Source organism: Sardina pilchardus, chromosome 15 (genome assembly GCF_963854185.1).
Source record: "Sardina pilchardus chromosome 15, fSarPil1.1, whole genome shotgun sequence".
Lineage (NCBI taxonomy): Eukaryota > Metazoa > Chordata > Actinopteri > Clupeiformes > Clupeidae > Sardina > Sardina pilchardus.
This window is the reverse complement of record NC_085008.1, coordinates 13,659,927-13,686,777: the sequence shown is the minus strand read 5'-3', so window position 1 is coordinate 13,686,777 and position 26,851 is coordinate 13,659,927. Positions and strand designations below refer to the sequence as shown.

Genomic DNA, 26,851 nt, shown 5'->3' with positions numbered 1-26,851 from the left:
CATACATTTTCATCTTAATATGAACTAGTATATAACATGTCTATGGTGTTCTTATGATACGAGGATGAGAGCATTTGTTTTCCTATGGAGTGAAGTAATAAATCTCTGTCGTGATAATACTTGTGATATATAGGTGATTACTGACGAGACGTGGCATTAATGATTCACTGGCAGAGAGGTTTGCATGCCATGTGTGAACCGGACGACTCGTGAATCTTGTTTTTGACCGCTTGGCTGATCTGTTGGCGGTGGTACTGGTAGCATTAACGTTAGCAGCACGCTGCCGACAAGGGCATGAATTAGTCGGATAGTTTCTACTAGCTCCCTTTAGGACGTCAAGATGTCCGCATGAGGATTGCAGACCGATTCTGTTTTGGAATGTAAACGTTATGTGAAAGGAGACACAGAAATAGCTTGTGGTAAGATATTTTTTTTAATTTCATCTAGATGGCTATCTCCATGTCACTATTAACGTTAACCAGCTCGGGTAGGTAACGTAATGCACTGCGGTCTCAGAAGCTACAGCTAGTCGCAAGCTAACGTTAGCTAACGAAGCCGTGCCATTTTCCCAGTCAAACTATTGAGCTATTAGAAGTCAGTGTGGCGCCATTATTAGGTTGTAAATGTAAATCCAGTGCCTATAGAAATGCGAGAAGGTATGTTGATAGCCACATACCATTTATAATACGTTGACATTATCCGACACTTGCCATGTTAGACGTCAACGTTAGCCCACCTGCTCTTTTAAAGATACGTTAATGTTAGCCCACTCTATTTATCTTAACCCAGTGCTTCGTGTCCACAGTTGCTTGGCATGCAAACCACAGTTTGACGATAACATTACAGTAGCAGAGATAGATAGCATGTTCATACAGAATAAATCACAGTCCTCTTTTCCAAATAACTTTCCTCATAGCTAACGATAGTCACTGCATCATTAGCATGTTGAGGAATTCGTTTCATAACCTACAGTAAGCACGTTTGACTGAACGGTAAAACAACTCACACAACTGTTAGTGTTACCTTTTTAAGACACACATTTGTAGTCTTATTTGGGGTTTAGAGTGTAGACTATTTAATCATACAATTATGAAGTTGTTTGTCAAGGAATTACATGGTTTTAGTGCGGTGAAGTCAGGCACGGTTCGCTTGTTTTGACTTTCAGTTAACGTTATTGATGTGGTGAGTTGCTCCGACGGATATAGCAAAGGTCGCAGATTCAAGTGTACAGAGTTGACCGTGTGCAAACGCCAGTAAACAACGTTCATACGTCCATCTATGGAGACCCACGTAAACTTTGTAAACAAAATAAAATAGAAAACTTCTTAAACTACAGAACTATCGAGTCGAGGTGGGGAAAGTAGGTCACGTGTTGATGCAATACTCTCAGAACTGTAGTTGTCAGTGGTCACTACTGTGAAAGATTGTTGTCTATGGATTTCGTTTGCTCAGTAATCCAATGAACCATTAATATCCGTGCATAAACGTGTGTGTGTGTGTGTGTTCAGGAAAGATGAGTTTGGACCAGGGAGATTTCTCGCCACTCAAGCACTTTGTGCTGGCCAAGAAGAGGATAGGTGACGTGTTTGAGCAGCTGCAGTGTTATGTTCAGGAGACCGCCGAGTTTGTGGAAGGTGAGTGGGAGCTTTGGAAGTTTACCTGTGCTGTGGAGTGTGAGCCCTAGGGTCAAGGGTGGAATGCCATAACATGCACATGATTTGGCAACTTCACCTGCCCTGGTTTCGTTTTGAGTTCTCTCTTTGTTTTGGTTGTCCTCAGGACTCCAACTTGGGTGTGTGTACCTGTTTTAATGAGACGCCCTATTCTTCATGTGGTGTTTTTTTTGTGTGCGTCATTGTAATATGTGTGTGTGTGTGTGTGTGTGTGTGTTTGTGTGTGTGTGTGTGTGTGTGTACACGTGTATGCGCTTTGGTCAGATTCTCAAAATGTCAGTTCATGCATATGTGACATCTTGTCATGTGTGTGTGGACCCTGGTGCTGACTGGCTGTAATGTGTGTGTTTTGTTTGTCAGACACGTGTAATAATGGCTCTCTGGAGCAAATCTCCAGCCGAGACCAGCTGGATCAGATACAGTCATACACCAGCAAACTCAGCATCATCAAGGAGGTGTTGGCCCGCCGACACATGAAGGTGGCCTTCTTTGGAAGGTAACCGCACCACACACACATGCGCACACACACACACGCTACACCTCTCAATAGCGCACTGCTATCTAAGTGTCTTAACATGTCCACACACACACACCATACATGTTAATATATATACGACATCTCACCACACACTTTCACTTTTGAACTGGTTACCATCCAGATCGAAATGTCATGTTGGCAGGACTGGTTTATCTGGTGGTGGGTGTGTGTGCATGTGTGCGTGCGTGTGTTGTCCGACTGATCCCTGATCCAGGCTGTGTGTTCCACTCACAGGATCCTCTTACAGAACACTGGCATCCATGATAACCCAATGCATCAGTTATTCATGGGGATTTTTGATATAGATACTGCACTTCCTTCCTCTCTTTCTCTTTCTCTTTCTGTCTCTTTCCATCTCTTTCTTTTTGTCTCTCACTCACTCACTCTCTCTGTCTCTGTGTCTGTCAGTCAATTCAGAAAGTAGCTTTATTAGCTGTGAGGTACAGTGTTTCCAAAAGAACAATAACAGCACATTAATCATTCATTTATTATCATGAGTACTCTCTCTCTCTCTCTCTCTCTCTCCCCCTGTGTTTGTGTTGGAGGCCAGAGTTTGTTTGTGACGTAGTGATTCTGAACTGACCGCCCCACTTTCATGTTTGGGAGTTAGCAATACAACCAGGTGTGTGTGTGTGTGTGTCTCTTCATTTTGTCCCCCTCTCCTCTTCATTTTGCCAGGACGAGTAACGGTAAGAGCACGGTGGTGAACGCCATGCTGCGGGACCGGGTGTTGCCCAGTGGCATTGGCCACACCACCAACTGCTTCCTGAGCGTGGAGGGCACCGACGAGGACAAGGCCTACCTCAAGACTGAGGGCTCGGAGGAGGAGAAGAGCATTAAGGTGTGTACACACACAAACACGCACACACACACACAAACACGCACACCCCACCTCACCTCAGGACAGAGGGCCGTGTAAATAATTAAGCAGGTGAGATAGTAGAGTTGTTTTCCATACTGAGGGGTAAAGAGCGCAGCACACTAATTTGCCTGTGCCGACACAAAGGCTGCAGATCATTTGTCTTTTTTTCCATCCTCCCTCCCTCCCTCCTTTCCTCCTTCTTTCCTTCCCCCTCTCCTGTCCTGACCCCTCCCTCTAATTTCTTTTAATAAGCGTTTTGATGGAAACGAAGAAGGAATGATGGGAGGATGGAGGTATGAAGGAGAGACCGATATGAGAAAGGAGATGTGCTGCTCAATTTGTAGTGAATATGAACTGATACAAAAGCCTTAACATATCGTGATATAAACATGGACTCTTCCGACCCTATTGACCCTGATAATTGGGTAATGTTTAATAGTTCTCAAGACATAAATATTTAATAAAAAATACGTTAACAAAACCGGTATGAACTTTGTTTTGTTTAAAGTTTGCAAAGTAGTTCATGATAATTCCAGCATTAATGATTAAGAGTGCATCTAAAGAACCAAGGTGCCACGTTCTGAACCGGCTTTTGTTTGGTGGAAACGCGACGAACGGTTCAAATGTTGGTTCGCGAACGGGAACGGATCCGGTTCTCTGTCGGTGTAAAAGGGCTAAGTGAGTCTTAGAGCGTCAAGATGCATTATACTGACAAGGTCCAATCATGAAGGGAGCATTGGGTTTCATTGGGTTATTATTTTCAAATGTTTGGCTGGCTTGGATGCTTATTGGCTGGAGCTACCCTTCACATTAGCAAAGATTGTCTAGTTACCAAGATCAATCATGAAGGAATTTGCCAATGGAACGAAATAGCACATAGTTCTGGATTCCTAAATAGACATGTCCATTATGTCAAACATAAACCTTTCTCTGAATAAGCAATAAGAGAAGATAAATATAATGTGTACTATGTTATTGTCATTGTGTGTGATGCCAATGAAATACTCTTTCGAACACAGGATAATTAATTCAACTTTTGAGGTAGGGCCTTGCTGCTTCTGGACTCCTGACAAATACAGGAAATGACCCCTCTTATGAATCATCTCACTTTATCAACTGTCTCTGACATCGATCCCCTTATACTAAATATCCAATCTCACTGCACTGGCTTTACTATATGTGCTGTTAAAACTAATTGATTATTTGGAGAATCGTGACGCCCTTAGTCTATCCCCTCTGCCCCCCATAGATGGTGAACCAGCTGATTAAATAATTCAACTTTGGAGTTAGGACCTACTTCCAGATTCCTAACAAATACAGGAAACTACCCTCTTATGGTTCGTCTCGCTTTATCAACCGTCTCTGTCATCATTCTCCTTATACTGACAAGGTCCAATCAGGAAGGCAGCATTGGGTTTCTTTGGGTTTCATTAGTGGGATTCGACTTGATGTAGCCGTCTAAAGCTGACAGCATAACGTAATTATTTCTGAGATTCTGATACGTTTTCAACCATGACGTATGCACAATTCCGGTTAGAAAGCAAACTTGATCAACTTTATCAACCGTCTCTGACGTCTGCCCCCCGTAGACGGTGAACCAGCTGGCCCATGCGCTGCACATGGACGAGAGTCTGGACGCCGGTTGCCTGGTGCGCGTCTTCTGGCCCAAGACCAAGTGCGCCCTCCTGAGGGATGACCTGGTGCTGGTGGATAGGTAGGATTTTACACACACACACACACACACACACACACCCCATATTACACATAGACAAACCTGCAGGTATGTTCACACACACACACACACACACACACACACACCCACCTGCAGGCATGTTGACATACATACTTACATAGAGCATGGCCACATGCAAAGCCTTCATGTATATTCCATGCTGGCAGGTGTGTTAGTGTGTAGAGCATTATACAGTGTGACCTGTATTCTCTCTGTCCAGCCCTGGCACTGATGTCACCACACAGCTGGACAGTTGGATCGACAAGTTCTGCCTGGACGCCGATGTGTTTGTGCTGGTGGCCAACTCCGAGTCGACTCTCATGAACACGGTCAGTGTGTGTGTGTGTGTGTGTGTGTGTGTGTGTGTGTGTGAGGGGGGTGTACACATACACCTGCAGCATAATCGCACATGTTCTAGATTACAACTGCTCCATAAACACACATTCTAGATGACAACTGCAGCTTAAACACACATGCTCTGCCATAAACCTGCAGGCTGGGTTCTAGAATAGAACCGCACCATAAAGGGCCATTCACACTAACAACGATAACTATAACCATAACGATGAAAGCGCTCACACTGACCAATGATAAAATAGTCTCCCCTCCTGTAATAATACATTTGATGGGTTCTGATTGGCTGTTAGCTTTTTATCGATCTCAAAATTGGTCTGAAAGTGATCCCAACTATATTGTTCTTCATATCGTTATAGTTTATGTGTGAACGTCAGCATTCATATTAGCGAGAGCGATATTTGTTTATAGTTATTGTTATAGTTGTCGTTCTTGGTGTGAACCCTTAAGCCAGCAGGCTGGGTTCTAGAATAGAACTGCAGGGTAAACCCACAGAACGGTTCTAAATGGCAGGTACTAAGCACACAGGCCTGCCGTAGAACTGGTTTCTGTTCTAGTGTCCTCTCCCATTTAAGGCTGTTTGGATGCGCTGCATTGTCCAGACTCACATCTGTGTGTGGACACAGGGTCTCCGAGGAGCTGAACTTGTGTGTGTGTGTGTGTGTTATTTATAAAGGAGCCCAGCAGGGATTTCGTTTTTGTGTGTGTGTGTGTACAGGCTCTGGAATGTGGGAAGTATGCATCTCCATTTGACTGGGGGAGGGGGCGCATGAGGTCTGAAACAGGGTGTTTGGTTGGAAAGGCGCAGGGGCTCGTGCGTGTGTGTATGTGTGTGCGTGCGTGGGTGGGTTGACAGGGGGAGTGGCGTAATGGGTGTTTGGTTGGAGAGGCACATGGGCTCGCTGTTTGTGTGTGAGTGCCCTCAGTTCTGAGAAAGGGGGCTGTGTGTTGTCCAGTGTGACAGTCCTGGTCTGTTTATATCCACTGAAGCATGTGTGCCATCTCAGGCCGGTCAGTCCGGCCCTCACAATCAGCCAACCAGACGCACCACACACGCACACACACACACACACACACACACACCGCAACCTCAAAGCGCAACCGTGCTCAAAATCACGTCCTGTCCTCTGACTGTGTGTGTGTTTGTGTTTGTGTTCACTGTCTCACATTGTTATGGACGGACTGCTTTGCACAGAAGGACATGGGAGATACCCCTTTAAAGGGACGGCCCCCTCTCCCCTCTCCAGACAGGGATCTTAAAGGGACGGGCGTCTTTAGCCTCTCACAGTACGGCTAAAACCAGACTCCATGCCAGTGCGTTATTCTTGTCCTCACGGTGGCCCCCCCCGACACACACACACACACACACAGCTCTACATGGGAAAGGAGAGAACATATACATCATCTGTTAGTATATACACATTCACACACACACACACACACGGCAGTGAGTTCAAGGAATGAACTCACTGCCGTGTGTGTGAGAATGTGTGTGTAGGGCAGGTGCACAGTTACATGTCTGTACACTAAGGCTACCTTCATGCATGTGCTATTCCTCATTAGCTCACATGTTATGCATACACCTGTCTCTGGAAAGGGAAGTAGATGGATGTAGTGTGGTTGTCCTCTAAGTGTGTGTGTGTTAGTGACACCTGAGCCTCTTTTCTCACGCTGTGTGTGTGTAGGAGAAGCATTTCTTCCACAAGGTGAATGAGCGCCTGTCCAAACCCAACATTTTCATCCTCAACAACCGCTGGGACGCCTCCGCCTCTGAACCAGAGTACATGGACGAGGTAAACACACACACATACACTCACACTCACTCACACACACACACTCTCGGGCAGGGTATTACCATGATACAGAGGCCACAATCTGAAACTTATCACAATACATTCTGAACAAGGGTCATGTCCAAAACAGACTTCACTTTAAAGGTGCAGGTTCACGCCCATAAATTATTTTGTCACATGCAGCAATCATCTCCTCACGACCACTAGCAGCCCATTCTGTGAGTACACACACACACACACACACACACACACACACACACACACACACACACACACACACACACACACGACCACTAGCAGCCCATTCTGTGAGTACGCTGTAAAAACAAATCCCAACTCTGTAGCCAGCCCAGGCTATACTGAAGGTTGGGCTGAACTACCTCTCTAGTGTGTTTTGCTTGGTCTTTTGTCCTCTGGGAAAATGTGATGTAACCTTTTTTTTTTTTTGGCCGTCTGCTAATGAACGTAAACATAAAGACAAACACAAACAAATGGGACTTCCTGCGAAATCCCTGACTGCACCTTTAGAGCTGATGATAGATGGGGCAGCTTTTTGAGCAAAGTTGCAGGGAAACATCCCTCATTGTTGTGGCTGTGCAATGTTGGAGAAGTTTAATCATCAGTAGGCCAATCGTCTTGATCTTCCAATCAGAATGCATGGAACTGGTTAGGTGGTTACTTAGCAACATTACTCAAGAAGTTGACCCATAGATCATCAGCTAAAGTGTTTCAGTTCAGAACCGAAGCAGTGTTAAAAGTAAACTGTTATAATTCTGCTCAAAACTGTTTTTTTTTGTTGTCTGTTGGGTAGGGCCACTAATGTTGATGTATTGCCACTAATGTTGATGTATTGAAGATTGCAGCTCAACCGTGTGTGTGTGTGTGTGTGTGTGTGTGTGTGTGTACAGGTGCGTAAGCAGCACACAGACAGGTGTGTGAACTTCCTGGTGGAGGAGCTGAAGGTGGTGGATCGTGAGCAGGCGCCCAACAGGATCTTCTTCGTGTCGGCCAAGGAGGTGCTGAACTCGCGCATGCAGAAGGCTCAGGGTATGCCAGAGACCGGTAAGGAGCCAGGGCATGGCACAGGCACGGCACGGGCAATCACACACTCACGCGGCGCACGCAAGCACACACACGCAGGCATGCATGCACATACGCACACACACGCAGCGCATGCAAGCACACACACATGCGCAGCACATGCAGGCAGGAACGCACGGACGCACACACACACACTTACTAACTCACATGCAGAAGGCTCAGGGCACTGCACAGGCACACACACACTCACTCTCTTACCGTATGCCATAGACGGGTAAGGAGCCAGGGCAGAGGCACGGCACTCGCTTACACACACGCATGTACATACGTACACAGCACACACACACCAGAGTTCCTACACAGTATTTGATTTTTAGTAATATCCAGTTCTGGATGAGTATGGAAAAAAGGAACAAGGATATGGACACACACACACGCACACACACACAGATGTCGGAATTCATTTACACATATTGTATATTGTAAATATTTGTATTTCCAGACTATTGCAGCTACAGCACTAATCACTTTACTCCGGTCATAATGAACCATTCCCACTGTTGTCTAGCTTAACTGTCAGTCCACATTGTTAAGATACAATAAACAGAGCTGTGCGTGTGTGTGTGTGAGTGTGTGTGTGTGTGCCTGCGTGCGTGTATGTGTGTGGTAGGGTGCGTTCCAGAGGTGCCATCTGAGGTTAGTTGAGGTGTCAGGCACATGATGCCACTCCACACTGGCAGCCAGTTAAAGAGCTTTAAAAAGACCCTCTAATGCCCTGGACAGAGTGACCACACGCACACAATCAAATACATGCACACACACACCCACACAAACACACACACACTCTCGGACATGCACACACTCATCACACCATTAAGCTACATGTCGACGCCTTATTAAACTTATCGCCTAAGTCATTTTTTTTAAAATTTCATTTTTTTTCATAAATCTTATCCTCTTTATGCCTGCCACCTCTGGTGAAATTGATAAAATCTTAAATTACTTAGAACATGTATTTTTTCCCAATAATTACAATTGCCTAAATCAATAGGTCTTGATAGTGTGACTTAGGCAATATTCATTTCGCCTAAGTCAAAGTTAATTTGACTTAGGCAATTTTACATGTGTCTTAAAATGGCAACAAGGAGAAAGAAATTGTTCTCTGAAGATGAAGTTATTGACATGATCCAGGGGTCATACCCAACTGGTAAGTATACTGAGAATTTGTATAACATAGGTCAGGCTATAGGCTGAATAGTGATCAGTTATGTTTTGTTTTTATTATATTAAGTCAGCCTTGGGCTACTATAAGTGAAATAGCAAGCCCATGAAGCTATCATTCAGAATGGAGCGGCTACACAATCTGTAGCTACTAAACTTTGTCTTTTCAAAATGTTTCATCTAGCCTACATGGTTTTCTTCTAATATTTCCTTGTTTCTTTTCAAACGAATCATTGACTTGTAGGATCATCTAGCAGCTAGATCATATTATCCTTACCAGTTACTAACAAGTTAATTGCCAGTCCATAAAGCTACAGTAGTGTTTTTCTTGCATTAATGTAGGCTACCTTTAGCTTAGCTTAACATTAGCACCTTTCTTACACTTGAGCTGTGAGAAATAGGGTACCTAACTGGAATTACATAAAGAATTCCTATAGTGTCTAAATGCAGCAAAGTCATTAACCTTTTCCTTTTTGAGTACACTCCTTCAATTCACCTCTCCCCTTCTTCACTGCATCATAGGAAGCCACACTACTTACAGACAACATCAGCCCACCAAACCACTGTATCATCATACGACACTGCCCCATATACACAGCACACTGCCCCCCCCCCCCCCCCCCACCCCCCATCACACACACACACTGCCCCTTACCAGCGTCTTATTAAGCTACATACAGTACATACAACATACTGCCCGCCACCCTCTGGATCATCAGTACGCCACTGCCCCCCATCACACACACACACACACACACACACACACACACACACACACACACACACTGCCCCTTACCAGCGTCTTATTAAGCTACATACAACATACTGCCCACTACCCTCTGGATCATCAGTATGCCACTGCCCCACACACACAGCACACTGCAACACACACACACACATACATCATTCCCCATGCAGCTTACCCCCCCCCCCCCCCTTGCACTTAAATGCTTTTGCACTTATCCTGCCCCTCTACAACCCCCCCTACCCCCCCTCCATATGCACAACAGGCAAAGGGACAAATTTCACTGCATTCTTTACTTTAGTAATGATATGCATGTGACAAATAAAACTCCTTGTATCCTTGTATCCTAAATTGAAATCTTTTCAATTGTGTATCCTAACTGTGCGTTCACACCGCCGGCGACTTGAGCTTCCAAAGATTCCGGAGGTCATTCATTTTCAATGGAAGCCGGCTTCTCTCAGCTGCCAGCAGCAACCAATCCGTCGGCGTCACGTTTTGGGCGTCTTGAGCGACTAGAGAAAGTTGAAAATGGTTTAACTTTATGGTAATGAGCTATGACGCGGTTCAGCGACCAAACGACCAGCAACAAACATAGAATGCTACTACGTCAGAGCTGCCAAAGAATCCAAGCTGATCCCAGCTTCCCACAGCGTCCTTTACAGGGCGTCCTGAGAGATTTTGGAAGCTCAAGTCGCCGGCGGTGTGAACACACAGTAACTCCTGTCTCCCCTCTCCCATCATCTTGATTGGCAAAGCAGAAGGAGACATATTGGCTCATTTGGGACCTGTACTCGCCGTGGCAGTTACAGTGCCTTCTGTAAAGGACACCTTGAAATAAACCTTGCCTTCACGGCTGTATTGAAGAGCCCACAAGTCATGTACAGTTGGATCTCCAGCCTTTTTTAGTGGTCTGATGCTTGGGAAGTAAGTTCCAGTCATTTTCAGGAAATCTCACAAGCATGATGATTTCCTGAAAATGACTTGAACTTACTTCCCATGACTTGCGCGCACTTCAATACAGCCGTGAAGGCAAGGTTTATTTCAAGGTCTCTTTACAGAAGGCACTCTATGGGTGAACTGCCACAGCGAGTACAGGTCCCAAATTAGCCTAGATTTCTTTGCCAATAAAGCAAAGGAAGTTCTAGGACCTCTAGTCAATGAATCCCATCATGCCTGTTGAGTTTCATCACTTATTTTACCATTTGCCTCATCAAAGGTGTCTGCTAAATAACCATAACCATAACCAATAAGCAAGAGCCCAAAGAAGAGAAAGAGAAATGAAGATGATGGGAGAGGGGAGACAGGAGTTGGGATATATAATTGAAAAGATTTCAATTTAGTGTATTGATATTTTAAGATGTACATGCATTCATAGTATGTTTAGTTTGTCTATTATTGCATTATTCTTGACAGAGTTGAAGTTATGGAATTGCCTAAGTCAACATGGACATGTTCATGAAATTGCCTAAGTCATTTTGTATCTGTTATGATACATAATTTATTAAAATTATTATTACTATGTCAACAGTCATCAATTTGTATGGCCTTTTCAAAAAAAAGTGTCAATAAATATCATTCAGTTAGTTTTTGGTGAAGTTTTTTTTGTCTCCTGAAAAGTTGGAAAAAATGACTTAGGCGATTAGTTTAATAAGGCGTCGATGTGACATACACACACACACACACACACACTCACACACACACACCAGTGCCCTGTGTGTACGCTAATAGCCTGGCTTTCGTACTGCTGTGCATGTTTTGTGTGTGACAAGCTATGTGTCCTTTTTTAATTTAAGAGAGTAAACTATGCATGTAAGTGTGTATACGCATGTGGATAGTATGGTGTGCACGTGTGTGTGGTGCCATTAAGAACTCTGTGTGTGTGTGTGTGTGTGTGTGTGTGTGTGTGGTGGCTTTAAGAACAGACAGGGGTGGCGTGATGTGTATCAGAGAAGAGACATTAATTGTTCATTGTGAACATTTGGCTTTAAGTTCATCATGAGAGGATTGAACCACAACTAGGGATGTCATGGCTACTTGTATAACAGCAAACCACGTTAACATTCTCAATGATAACAATAACTGTTACTGTTTCAATTTTATTGATCTTAATTACCGCAATGAATTGCCACCTAGTGAAAAACATGTGTGGAATTCTATCCATCATCATCCGAGTCCCTTAAAGTAGGCACACAGATGCAACATGCACCATGGGCTTGTTACTGTATGTGGTTCAGATCAGGTGGCAATGCTACGCATAATATGTTATGATGACTTCAAACAACAACTAGAAAAGCACTCAGAGAGCGCAGACCTCTGCCTGTATTGTTCGTCTATATAGGCTATCAGAATGCAACTCATACATGATGTTAAGCACTCCGATAAAATGTCCATGAAAAGCCTACTTTACCTCTTTATAGTCCTTTAGTTTGGCTTGTCTTACTTTGGCTGGTATTCGCCTTCTTTTTCTATCAAACCTGAAGCCATTCTGAAGTGTTCGAATGGTTTTATCCACAAGCTTAGATCCAAGTCGAACGGATAACTTTTATTATTATCCTATCCTATTATTCTTCCTTGGTTGTCATACATTTTAATCTAAACTATTCAGAGCTCCACTACGTGGCCATACCATGCCATTACACTGCCAAGCGAAAAAACAAACGCCTCCAGGATCCAGACGGTGATACGGATCACTCCCAAAATGTAATCGTTTCTTAATCATTTCAGAACTTCCCTGAAAATGTTATCGAAATCCATCCATAATTTTTTTGTTATCTTGCTAACAAACAGACAGAGAAACCGACAAAGCCAGATGAAAACATAACCTCCTTGGCGGAGATAATAATGACGCCCTTGGTTCTGCTTTCTATGAGAATTCCTGATCAGTTTTGTTCAGAGCTGAAAATGCGACTGTATTTGACAGAATTACATTTTCATGCATTTACATCTCTAGTCACAACTGAGAACCCACACTTCAATTGTGTGTGTGTGTGTGTGTGTGTGTGTGTGTGTGTGTGTGTGTGTGTTCTTAACGCAGACTGTTAATTTTTTTTATAGGTGGAGCACTTGCTGAGGGCTTCCAGGACCGGCTTAAAGAGTTCCAGTGTTTTGAGAGACGCTTTGAGGCAAGTGGTGTGTGTGTGTGTTTGTGTGCCCACCTTTATGGAACTGTATTTATGACTTCTCATATCGAACATTCCCTTCATCCTCCGATCAGAGCCAGCCTCACATACCCCAGTCCTCAGCTTTCAGAGGGCCTATGGTGTGTGTGTGTGTGAGAGGGAAACAATGTTTTCCTGTGTTTCTTCCTACAACCTCGCGTTTTACTCCTATGCCAGCACAAGTATTTCCTGTGTGTGTGTTCTCCTCAGTTTCTCTCTGGGCTGGTAGATCCGTAGCCCCTTCTCTGCGCTGTCTCCTTGTGTGTGTGTGTGGTGATTGTCTTGGGGGTGGGGCTGCTCTTGGTGTGTGGGTGGGTAGGGTCTAGGTGTGTGTGTGTGTGTGTGGGTGTGTTTTCTCCTCAGCTCTCTCCTGGACTGGTAGACTGCTGGCCCCCCGTGCTCTTTCCTCTTGGGCTTGGTCTTCCTTGCTGAAGTCTAGATTCACTTTGGCGACGGCATCCTTTTCCTCACTTCCTGTTTCGCATCATCCTCTTTCGTTCATTTCCTGCCTCTCATCATCCTCTTCATTTCACGTCCTGCTCCCATCATCCTCTTCAGCTCACTTCCTGTTCCCCCATCATCCTCTTCAGCTCACTTCCTGTTCCCCATCATCCTCTTCAGCTCACTTCCTGTATCCCATCATCCTGCTTCTGAGTTTTTGTTTCTTGCTTCCGTTCCGTTCCATTCTTTGCAGCTCCATCACTCCTCAGGCTGTAGCGATGAGGACCCTGCGCTTTTACTCTCTTCACTTCCTGTTTATGTTTGTTTATATTTGTTTATGTTTGTTTATGTTGTTTACGTTGTCTGTTTTGTTTACACAAGTTGCTCTGAAAGTCTTAAGCCTTGTGCAGACTGTGCAATGGCTAAGATGATCCACCAAGCTCAGCGCAGGGGTCTGCTTTTGACCCTTGCGCACCACACACACACACATGCAGCTCACTGGAGTGTGTGTGTGTGTGTGTGTGGTGTGACGGTGTGATGTTGATGCCTGGCAGGAGTGTATCTCGCAGTCAGCAGTGAAGACTAAGTTTGAGCAGCACACCATCCGGGCGCGGCAGATCACCGCCAACGTCAAAGCAGTCATGGACGCCATCAATATTAACGCCGCTGAGAAGAGGTACACACCACGCTACACACACACACAAACACGCATGCGCACGTACACACAATGCCTCACGCACACATACACATCATGCTACACACGCACACAATCACAGACACACGTACACATCACGCTACGCACACACACGTACACACACACACACACACACACACACACACACACACACACACACACACACACATAGAGAGAGGAATACGTATACCTCCTCTCTTACACACACACACACAGGAATACATATACCTCCTCTCTTAAACACACATACGTATACACAGAGACACACACACACACACACATGCACACACATATTTATACCTCCGCACTCACACACACGTTCTTGGTTTCTCTCCTTCCTCCTCTCTCTTTCACTCTATCTGTTTGAATACAGCTTGCATGCTTGTCCCAGATCATGTAGAATTCACTGGTGTGTGTGTGTGTGCGCTCGCACACTCCCACCCCTGTGTGTGTGTTTGTTTGTATTTGTGTGTGTAGAGTGGCGTCCATGGAGGATCGTGAGTATTTGACAGACCGGCTGGATTTTGTGAAGAACCAGCTGAATCTGCTCATAGAGGAGATCAAGAAGAGAATCAAGGCCATCACAGAGGAGGTGGAACAGAAGGTACACACACACACACACACACACCTGTTGGTTTATGGGAACGGTCATGTAGATGTGTGATGAAATTATGTTTTAGCAACAATTGAATATTCAGTAAAAATGTGTGTTTGTGTGTTGCAGGTTTCCAACGCCATGGCTGAAGAGATCTGTCGCCTGTCGGTAATTGTTGAGGAGTTCCACTCAGACTTCCATCCCTCTCCACATGTACTCAAAATGTACAAAAACGTAAGTCACACACACATACACATTTTCATCTCGAGTGTGAATCACATAAGCATTTGTAGAGATCCAATGACCACTCATGCAATTGTCAGCATCGTAAAATGCGTAACTGAACTACACTACAGATGCTACCAGCTCTGCATAGGATGCTCTCGTGTTTCCTCGCGTGTCGGGCACGAGCTGGAGGGCCGAGGAGAGAACCCTAAAGCCTGCGTCACATGACCATTTACTGTATGCACTGTAAGATGTGTGATCTAACGGCACTGCAGATGCTACCAGAGACAGCAAGGCCAGTAAAGCCTGTATCTCAGCCTCCATGCTGCACTCACCAGTAGGCTAGTAATGGAAGTCACAGTGAGTCCTATAGCGTCGAGAAACTTTATACTGACAAGCTCCAATCAGGAAGAGAGCATTCGGTTCCTATGTCATTGTTTTCAAGTGTTTGCGGAATCACTGTCCACATTCCGATGCAAATCCGCAGTTTTTCAGTACGGGGTCGGGAAGTAGAGTAGAGGTAGGAACATGTAACAGAAGTATTTCGGATCCAAATGGAATTGTGTGGATGTATCCCATATTTGTTTGTGTGTGTGTGCTCATTTGTGTTTTGGTGTGTGTTGTTGCAGGAGCTGCTAACACACATTGAGGAGGGCATGGGGAAGAACCTGGCCTTCCGCTGCACTGATGCCGTCAACGCCTCCATGCAGAGCTCACAGAAAGACATGTTCGGTAAAACACACACACACACACTCACACACACAAACAGTGAAACACACACAGTTCAGATATGTTTATATCTGTGTAAGTCAGTGATTATTTCTAACGAGTGTGTGTGTGTGTTTGCCCACTCTCAGACCTGATGCAGCCGTTGCTGCCCCCTGCTGTCCAGTCCCAGATCCACATGCTGGTCCCGTGCCGCAAGTTTGACCTGAGCTACGACCTCAACTGCGCCACGCTCTGCTCCGACTTCCAGGAGGACATCGAGTTCAAGTTCTCCCTCGGCTGGACCGCGCTGGTCACACGCTTCCTGGGCCCCACGCACGCCAAACACGCACTCATGCTGGTCGACAAGCAGGTGCAGGTAGGTACACACACACACACACATGCACACACTTCCTACGCCAAACACGCACTCATGCTGGTCGACAAGCAGGTGCAGGTAGGTACACACACACACACACATGCACACACTTCCTACGCCAAACACGCACTCGTGCTGATCGACAAGCAGGTGCAGGTAGACACACACACACACACACACACACACACACACACACACACATACACTTTCTGGGCCCCACGCACGCCAAGCAGGTCCTTACGCTGGTCAACAAGATCCTGCAATGTTGCGATATATGTATTGTATAAATATCTGCAAATTATTTATCATCCATATCGCCCAGGCCTATTGTGATCCTCCATTTAATATGTTCCTGTAGGAACTTGTCGGAACACACAAACTTGTCCACCTACTGTTGATTCCTGTGTAAGACTCCATTTGGTTCATTCAGTACACATCTATTGAATCTAATGTCCTGTATCTAAACAGCTCACTATGAATATATGAACCTCTACACCACACATACATGTGCACTCCTCTCGTGTTATATTATAATATATGTGTGTGTTAACATTTCTCTGTGTCTGTGTCTGTGTGTGTGTGTGTGTGTGTGTGTGTGTGTGTGTGTGTGTGTGTGTGTGTGTGTGTGTGTGTGTGTGTGTGTGTGTGTGTGTGTGTGTGTGTGTGTGTGTGTGTGTGTGTGTGTGTGTGTGTGTGTGTGTGTGTGTGTGTGTGTGTGTGTGTGTGTGTGTGTGTGTGTGTGTGTGTGTGTGTGTGTGTGTGTGTGTGTGTGTGTGTTAGCAGGTGGCACGTCCTCTGGCCACTACCCCGTCTGCAACGGCACTGGTTCCCCAGCAGGAGGCGTCGACGAGTCAGGAGGAGCTGATGCTGAGCATGGTCAACAACCTGGCCTCCGTCACCTCCAGGACCTCTATGAGCGTCCTAGTGGTGGGGGGAGTGGTGAGCAGCGCACACACACACACACACACACACACACACACACACATATTTATGCATGCCCACACATGCGCACAAACACACACATATGCTGCTGTACATGTACACACATTCTGTGGGGAACACTACTGTACAGCCATCTCTTCCTGTATGAGAAACTTGTGTGTGTGTTAAGTGTGGAGGGATGGCGCCTCCGAGGTTTTTCTTTGAGCCTGTACGGCCTTCTCTTCCTGTATGAGAAACTCAGGTCTGTGTGTGTGTGTGTGTGTTAGGTGTGGAGAACGATAGGATGGCGCCTCATAGGTCTGTCTATGAGCCTGTACGGCCTTCTCTTCTTCTACGAGAAGCTCACGTGGACGACCAAAGCGAAGGAGCGCACCCTGAAGAGGCAGTTTGTGGACTACGCCACCGAGAAACTGCAGTTGATCGTCAGCTTCACCAGTGCCAACTGCAGCCACCAGGTCCAACAGTGAGTACAACACACACACACACACATGCACACACTTCTTTCTAAATTTAATTGTAAACACATTACTGAGAATTTCCCTTGCTTTATTTAGAATGCCCCTTGATCTATTCAGATAACTTAGAATTGATTAGATATGTATCGTAAAGGCACCAATTATCGCCCATTTCGTTTGAAAATTCTAAAACAACTATGTTCTTTAATGCCCAAAATAACATTATGAATGAACCTTACATTTTTCAGTAGCCGTAGATGTATAGATTTGAACAAAATCTGGTTTGGTTCTTACCAGGGCTTTTATCTCCTTAAATGTCCGCTCTCCGATTTTACACTGGCCTACACTGTGTGCATCAACGGTTGCACCAAGAATTCTCGGAGCTCTTGAATTGAGTCTTGAATTTCCCCTTGGGGATCAATAAAGTATCTATCTATCTAAGCGGTTTTGTACACACAGCTTTACAACACCGTTTACAGCTCTTCGTGTCATGGTAAAATGTCATTTTTGGTGCATAACTAATTTAGAATCCGCCGTCTTAGTTTGTATAGAATTGAATATTAAGTGACGCATACATGCAAGAGGACGATAATACGGGACGGGCAATAATTGGTGCTTTTACAATAGTGTAGTTGTTAATGTTGTGAAAGACTGATGTTAGATGGAATCCCTACAGAAGTTTAACAGACCCACTTTAATTTCATCATTGTGTGTGTGTGTGTGTGTGTGTGTGTGTGTGTGTGTGTGTGTGTGTGTGTGTGTGTGTGTGTGTGTGTGTGTGTGTGTGTGTGTGTGTGTGTGTGTGTGTGTGTGTGTGTGTGTGTGTGTGTGTGTGTGTGTGTGTGTGTGTGTGTGTGTGTGTGTGTGTGTGTGTGTGTGTGTGTGTGTAGGGAGATGGCCACCACGTTCGCTCGTCTCTGCCAGCAGGTGGATCTGACCCAGAAGGAGCTGGAGGGGGAGATCAGCCGCCTCTCAGACAAGATCCAGCAGCTGGAGACGGTGCAGAACCACTCTAAGACACTCCGGTTGGTACACACACACACACACACGTTCAGAACCGCTCCAAGACACTCCGGTACACACACACACAGACACACACACGTGTGCTCGCGTCTAGAACCGCTCCAAGACACTCAGGTGTACACACACACACACACGCGTGTCCAGAACCATTCCAAGACACCCAGGTACACACAAGCACCCCACACACGCACACACAGACGTGTCCAGAACCGCTCCAAGACATTTAGGTTAGTGCACACACACACACACACACACACACAGACACACACACACTCAAATCTCTTAACTACTCAGTTCACTGTGACTTGACTTCACTACTGGATGTTTTTACATGCATGTATTTTGTGTGTATGTGTTATATATTATGTATAGTCATTTGTATTTTGTGTGTGTGTGTGTGTGTGTTGCTGCAGGCATAAGGCGACGGAGTTGGAGTGCCAGCTAGAGAGCTTCACCTCTCAGTACCTGCAGCCCTATCAGGCCTAACTGGGGGGGGGGGGGCACATCGACACCCCCACACTGACCCTGAGGGACGGGGGGCACACAGTTGACCCCCGTGGACTGACCCGTTAGGGTCGGAGGTCTCTTGTCTGACTGCTGTCGCTCCAAGGAGCACCTGCCCAGAACACTCTCACGGAACTCCCAACTCAATTTTCCTTCTGGAAGAGTGTGTGCCTGTGTGTGTGTGTCATGAGTGTGTAAATGCAAGTGAGTAAATAGTGAGTGTGAGTAAAGTGTGTGTGTGTGTGTGTGTGCTGATGAACTCACGTTTCCAGTGATAAAGCCTACAGCATCAGCATGGAGATGTGGTTGAAGCTGTGGATGGTGCCGCCTACTGTGGCCTTCTCCAACGAGAGAACTCATATACAACTTTCTGCTCAACACTACCCGTGTGTGTGTGTGTGTGTGTGTGTGTGTGTGTGTGTGTGTGTGTGTGTGTGTGTGTGTGTGTGTGTGTGTGTGTGTGTGTGTGTGTGTGTGTGTGTGTGTGTGTGTGTGTGTGTGTGTGTGTGTGTGTGTGTGTGTGTGTGTGTGTGTGTGTGTGTGTGTGAGAAAGAGAGAGAGAGAGAGAGAGAGAGAGAGAGAGAGAGAGAACAAAGGAAGACCCCCCTCCTGATAGGAAACACTGAATTGCAACAGGTTGCCTGGCAACCAGGTGCTCGTGGAGATGAATTTGACTGTAGATCCTCCTCCTCGTGTGTGACGTTTATTTTTCTGTTTGTGAGTGAATCTGGCACGTCCACACACAAGCCTGAGTGTGTTTGACACATGAAATCTGTGTGTGTGTGTGTGTGTGTGTGTCTGTAGATAGCCCTTTGATTTCCACAGAGGTTTTGTGGTTTTGTAATCATCAGTAGATCTTTCTACTCGCCCCGTCTCCTGCTCCGAGTGTCTCCTTTGCTGAAATGTGACTAGGTTTGTCTCGATTGATTTCTGAGAACCCAATAAAATATTACCACAGGACTGATCTGCTTCTTATTCCATACACTATTGCCACCTTGTGTTGGACTGGTATCGTGCAGAAAAGACTAAACAAGCAAGCAAAATTCCCTTTAATTAATTTGCTCTGGTTTCGTCAGGACCCATTGAATCGTTGGTAGTTTCAGGTTGTTCAAGCTTTTTGTGGGTAAAGGTTGAAGAAATTTAAAAAATTGCTCCCATGTGGCGTAGATGAGATGAGGGTAATAGTCAATGACCATGAGTATTTTGACTGGATTGTGTTCATTGATACACACATGGGAACTGCTTCAGGGTGACCTCTGAAAAAGACAGAACATATTGATGTTACATTAGTAAAGAAAGGAATTGTTGAATTAAAAGTGACCAGAGGCGGACATCTCGGGTTCAGAAAGTAAGTCCTACCAAGTGACCATACAAAGCTCAGTCTTTTAGAATCGTTCAAATCATGATGCTTGGGCAATCCTTCAACCAACCTTGCCAGGCTAGAAATGGGCTACAATGCTGAAAGAATTCTTTCAAACCGCTCAGAGGCTCTGTGTGTGTGTGTGTGTGTGTGTGTGTGTGTGTGTGTGTGTGTGTGTAGTAGCAAACACGTTCCTATTGGGAAAGAACTGGACAAAGAGGACACACACACACACATCACACACCTGAGATTAGAACTGTGTGGCCCCTGTCCGGGGACGTGTGCTCACTACCCAGTGTGTGCGCCTGCGGACAGTAAAGGCTATGAGATGTATGTGTGTAAGACCCATAGACAGTAAAAGATAGGAGAGTGTATGACCTCTATAGTAGGCTAAGCAAGTAGTAGGCTAGCAGTTGTTTTTCTTGGCCCAGCGAAAGTTGCCAATGGAGTATTGCACCCGCAAGTGTTCAGATTGGTCACTGCCACTAGAGCAGATCTTGCGAAAAGCTTCGGTGCCACTTTCATCAGGTGACCGCCAGGAGGACGAACGCGCAAGAGGGGAGAAGATAAAGTCAGAGTAGGCCTAGCATACGTGTGCACCACAACAGCAAAAACTAGGTATTGGTGAAGGCGCACCGTAGGGCCTAATAAAAACACTGCTGATGATGACGATGAAATTGCATTAATGATAACTTATATATCAGGCCGAGTTTAGCCACAAACCTAGCATTATAGGGCACAATACAACCCGTCTGCCCTCTTCGACTGAGCTGCCGCGTTACCAGAAATAATATTAAAAAGAGAGGATATTTTGTAGTTTACGTCTTAGAAAGCGAAAGAAGTATTTCCTATTAGAGCGCAAATAGGCATAGTGTGCGGAGCATAAGCTGAAACAGCTGTTTCACATATTATGGCCACTCAGTATGAAAAATCATTAAGCTGGATTCTAGACAGTAAAGGATTCTACCCCCTGCATGCACGCTACCTGTAGTGTCCGTCCGACTGGTGTTAGCCTAACACAGAGCTCTCTGCCGGTGCCTCACGCAATCCTCCTCAATGTGTTCACCTTCTAAGCCTACACTGGCGCTGCTTGCCGGGAGCAAAGTGGCTTCAGGTGCTTCATTCTCTTGCTCCAAGTCATTATTCAAATAAATGTTCGTTATTAGCCTACTTCATCTATTCATATAGTCTAGTGAGAATCTTGTAGAGGGACACCATTACGCAGAAACGTAGGCCCGGAATATTAACGTCTCAATGCCAAGTTAGGGAACAAGCATAGATAGGGGTGGGGTGCGTGTGAGGAACATATCGTACAGTGTCTCCGCCCCCTTAAGATAATCTGCGGAATATGAGTTTCTGTGGCTGTTACAAGGAACTGCATTGTACTACACCTGTAATAGAATGTAGACCATCTTAGTAGGCTCATGATCGGGTATGAAGTTACACCGTATAATAGTCTGCATTATCCAATAGATGGATTGAAAATCAATGTTGGACTGCTGTATCAGAAGAAATCGGAGCATCGTGTGAGTCAAGAAAAGGTAATATAACGTAGCCTAATCAAAGAAAAGTAATTTGGTAACTCTGGCTTTTAGGTCGAAGTTAGTTAAGTGGGATCTGAGTTTTACTTGTTGTCACTTTGGGGTCATTCCACCTCAATTCAACGGATTTTAGAGAAAAAATCTGCTTGACCATCTCAGATTTGCTTCAAACTTTTACCATCTAAAGAGTAACCATTTAAACTGACTTAGCCAAAATATTAGATTGGTATAGGCCTACCTAATACATCCAGAGAAAAACATTTTTGGACATGGTACCCCCCTTCTGATTTTTGGCACGTTTGCGCCCTCATCTAAATCTGCAGCGAAGTTCAGATATCATTATCTCAAAAAGTGTTCAAGCTAAAGACTTCAACTTTTCTGTAAATAATGATTGCTACCTATAGATTCCACATATTCATTCGTAAGCCATGAAGTGTTTAAGCTGTCTAAGGTGTCTATATTGCTTTTTTGTTGGAAGTATTGTAACACAAAACTGAAAAATAATCAATTTGGATGATATTGTATCTCCCCATTACAGAGGTATGCCAAGCTATACCAATGAATTGAACACATCTCCAGAGAGAGTATGAATGAGCTTTCAGACTGTGAAATTTCAAGATGGTATTATATGGCTATGGTTATTAAAATGTTATCTTTGAAATATTGGTCTACTATAACAACAAATTGCTGATATCGCTAAATAGTGACATCTAGTGGCATTAAATAGTGACAGCAGCAATTTATTTAGGAAATACAGGAAATATTTTATTAGTTCATCACCCAGCAAGTAAATGAAAAAATAAATGTTTAACAGTATGAGACATAAACATCTGATACTTAGGAATAAGACAATTATGATATAATGAAATAATAGCACAAAAAACTATGCTAATTGTTGTAAAATTTAAATACCGTAACTGCAGCCATAATACCATCTTGAAATTTCACAGTCTGAAAGCCCATTTCATACTCTCTCTCTGGAGATGTGTTCAACTCATTGGAATAGCTTGTCATACCTCTGTAATGGGGAGATACAATATCATCCAAATTGATTATTTTTCAGTTTTGTGTTACAATACTTCCAAAAAGCGATATAGACACCTCTTAATTACTTTTTCAAAGACAGCTTAAACACTTCTGTAGAGAGACATAAATTTGCCAAACATTTTGTTCATAGATTGTGTAATGGGGCACCCAATGTGGGGGTTTAAAAAAAATCTGCAATTTTTCTTCTGACTTCACAAGATTGAAACAGAGTCAATATCAACACATACGGCCTACGAATGAATATGTGGAATCTATACGTAGCAATCATTATTCACAGAAAATTTGTCTTTAGCTTGAACACTTTTTGAGATAATGACATCTGAACTTTGCTACAGATTTAGATGAGGTCGCCAATGCGCCAAAAATCAGAAGGGGGGTACCATGTTCAAAAATGTTTTTCTCTGGATGTATTAGGTATACCAATCTAATATTTTGGCTAAGTTAGTTTAAATGGTTACTCTTTAGGTGGTAAAATTTTGAAGGAAATCTGAGATGGTCAAGCAGAAGGCATTTGTTGAATTGAGGTGGAATGACCCTTAGGCCTACTCAATTGTTGGAAGAAGGCGTTGAAAGTGATAGTCTAGTGGCATGTGCCGGTGTGTTGGAGGGATGGTGGTGATATACGCCTCGTCTCTTTTTTATAGCCTATGTCTGCTAAATTAATTTCATCCTCGGGGGGATCAACACCGTCAATGACTAAATCCAATTGAAATAACACGTAGGTCGTGACAGTTTTCTTATACGTAACCTAGGCCTATTGGCCTATTGCTGCCACCAACTTTCATCTGACCCCAACAATCGGCAGTCTCAGGATGCCTAAATGAACGTGTTCAAATGGTTGGAATGGGCCAGAGGTGCGTACGATATTTTATGTTAGGCTATGTTTCACAGCCGAGTGAGTGATCCGTCAGTCTTCAACCATCTATCTGAGGTTGACCTATCTGACCTATCTGTTCTGAGGCCATCTTCCACCGCAGGTGTGGTCGTCGCAGAATATTTAATGTTTCTTGTCTGTTTAGTTGCCATTAGGCTAGAATCTAGATGAATGTTCAAATGATCGAAATATAGTCTAATAGAGACCATTAACTGCTTGTTTATTCTTGATTAAGTGGGATGGTGTTGAGTTGTGTTACTGTACTATTGCAGCTAACACCTTTGGCATGTTTATTCAGTAACTATAGTTGACACATCATTCTCACGGTCATGCTGCCAGAACAATAAACCAATGAGGCACAGCGCCTCCTCGTGGCACAAGCATATACAGTACACAGCACACATCAATGCAACAACACCACATTACACACAACTGAGGTCATATTTTAACACATGGCATCTGAAATGGGTGTGTCCATGTCTCCATTGACATAACTTAAAAAGTAGAATACTGATCAGATTTGCTTCGGATTTCTATGAATGTCACCATAGGCAAGGATCTGCAGACTCACTGCCCTTCTGAATCTGTAAAGGAATGCATAAAGGATAGCCGCATGTCTGGTTCATGTGGTGTATGCACCTGTCGAGATTATCATTATTGGTTCTTGATTCCCTCTTGAGTTTCTCCCCAACTTTTTCTGTACTAGTTTCTACTGATCTGAGCTAATGTGCTGATTAGGCCTATAGTGAGGTGGTGGGGGTCTCGGCCGGATACAAATGAGTCTGAATCTTGTTGTCCCTCATAGCACGAGATGGATTGACTGATGAAAACCGGGCACCCACCAGCCCAGAACCATACTCCAAATTTGGTATTCTATACAGCAAATGCTGTCGTTAAGAGTCAACTACATAGGCTACAGACTTGACTGTGCTTGACATCTATGTGATGAGTTCTGTTGTGTTACATAAAAATAAACTACATAGGCTACAGACTTGACTGTGCTTGACTTAGTAGCCTATGTGATGAGTTCTCTTGTGTTATACAAATAAAAATATGTTTTTTGTGTCTTTCATGTCAAAGTGCCCTATTACAGTTTTTGCCCGTTGCTTGAACACATTTTGCAAAACTTCGCTCACTGTGCCAAAACTCATCTATGACACATATGTCAAATTGAAAATCTATTATCAGTCGGCCTACCTAAACTCTGCTATCAAAACCTAACAATCCTTTGTTAAAATATAACTCTGGTGACAAAATGAAACACACTTGCATCATATACACTTTCAGATCAGGAGGAACACATAGTCTAGGCTACTTTATATAAAACACCTTGCTTGAATACATTTCGCAAACCTCTACACACAAGTAAACATGACACAACACTGGAAAATATACCATTGGTGTTGGTGATTGGTGTTCATTTCTGCAAGTATGCCTTTGAGTGTGTATTTGAGTGGTTGCAATCGCCCGATGTGTTTTGTATTTTGTATTCGTGTGTTTTCCGAATGACGACCTGAGATTTCATTTTTGAACAAAGTGTCTTATGTATGAAATAGAGGTGTGTGCACTGTGCAGGACCAAGTGCGTTGCATAAAGGAGTAAGTGTGTTGTAGAATTGCAACTAGTGCAAAGCAGCACTTTAGTTAAAAGTATGGGTACATGTGTTTGAGGTATGGTACGGTACAAAAGCTTCAAGTTGTGTTACTTTAGTCTATAAACATGGGTCTATAGTGTTCAAGCAACGGGCAAAAACTGTAAATGACATGACTGTTATTTATCCCTATAGTGGTGATGGACCTCCAGCCGACAGCCCTGGACCAGCAGGGACGTGCAGCTCCAGCTTTTACCTCCAGTGAGGTGTCTGTGCCCTCCAGTGAGGTGTCTGTGCCCATCCCCCCATCAGAGAGGGCAGAGAGAGAGGCCATGAAGACAAAGGCCCAGCAGCAGAGGATGCAGGCAGCCAGGATCACTAGCTATGGCATAGAAAAAAACCTGTTAGCTGACCGAGAGCACATGCACACTCAGTGTCAGCTTTATCATGATATCACTTCCCCTGGTGCTTAAATGGTTCTTTAAATCTCTGGATGATTACATGGAGAGTCAAAACTCTGTGTTGAACCATTACATCAGGCGAAAGATTGCCTTCATGGTTCTTTGAAGCACTTAAAAAGGTTCTTCTGTGGCATCGCTCTGAAGAACCGGTATTGGCCCCATCATTTTTTAGAGTGTAACCTTAAAGGTGTACTGTGTAGGTTTAGGTATTTTTGGCGACTGTTGGGTTCACCCTAAGGGAGCTTTTCCATTGCATGGTATCAGCTCAGCTCGAGTACACTACTACTCTACTGCACTCTACTCCATTTTGGTACTGGGTGTTCATTTTCCAATGCAACAAAGTACCCCCATAAGCCGATTGCCATAACAACGCTGAAGAAAACAACTCTATAATATCATTAACGTCCCTTTTGGATTCGCCTCAGCTCGCTTGGAACCTCAACGGAACCTCAACCAAAAATAGTACGAGGTACCAGGTAAGCTTGCTGATGGAAAACAAAAAAAAAGTGAGTTGAGTTGAGCTGATACATGCAATGGAAAAGCCCCATTAGAGTCGCAATGGGCAATTTTGATATTTTGTATTTTTTTATTCCAATATTGGGTCTGTCAGTCACAGTCAGCACTGGGGACATTTACGACCACACTTCTCATCAGATGAGACAAAGTGGATAAGACGTTTGATATTCTGCTATGCAAAAAGTGCCTCTCGTTTTGGATCATTTTTGAAAGTGGCTTCTATATTGTGCTATCTCAGGATGTTTTTAAACTTGAATAAAATGTATTGGTTTTATTTTCTATTGGGTATCTCAGGGACCCCAGATATTGATTGTGGTGTCCATGTGGCCATGTCCTTGTAGCTCCGTGTCTTCCTGTTCCTGTGTCTTCTTTTGTTTAATT

The 26,851-nt window shown here is 44.3% G+C and overlaps 1 protein-coding gene across 4 annotated transcripts; it reads left to right on the top strand.

The window, feature by feature from the left end:
- Positions 1–75: 75 nt before the first annotated feature.
- LOC134102514 (mitofusin-1-like) lies at positions 76–20,040 on the top strand. 4 transcript variants are annotated; one of them, XM_062556639.1, is made up of 18 exons: positions 76–419; positions 1,509–1,634; positions 2,034–2,169; positions 2,890–3,052; positions 4,663–4,787; positions 5,026–5,134; positions 6,845–6,952; positions 7,861–7,999; positions 13,014–13,081; positions 14,113–14,234; positions 14,730–14,856; positions 14,977–15,081; positions 15,702–15,804; positions 15,930–16,156; positions 16,940–17,095; positions 17,365–17,561; positions 18,444–18,578; positions 18,990–20,040. In XM_062556639.1, the coding sequence occupies exons 2-18, from the start codon at positions 1,514–1,516 to the stop codon at positions 19,060–19,062; spliced, it is 2,214 nt and encodes a 737-aa protein (XP_062412623.1). In that variant the 5' UTR covers positions 76–419; positions 1,509–1,513; the 3' UTR covers positions 19,063–20,040. The 4 variants fall into 4 exon arrangements, with proteins under 4 accessions (XP_062412623.1, XP_062412621.1, XP_062412622.1 ...); XM_062556637.1 differs by having other exon boundaries at positions 78–419; positions 7,861–8,014; XM_062556638.1 differs by having other exon boundaries at positions 79–419; positions 16,937–17,095.
- Positions 20,041–26,851: the final 6,811 nt, after the last annotated feature.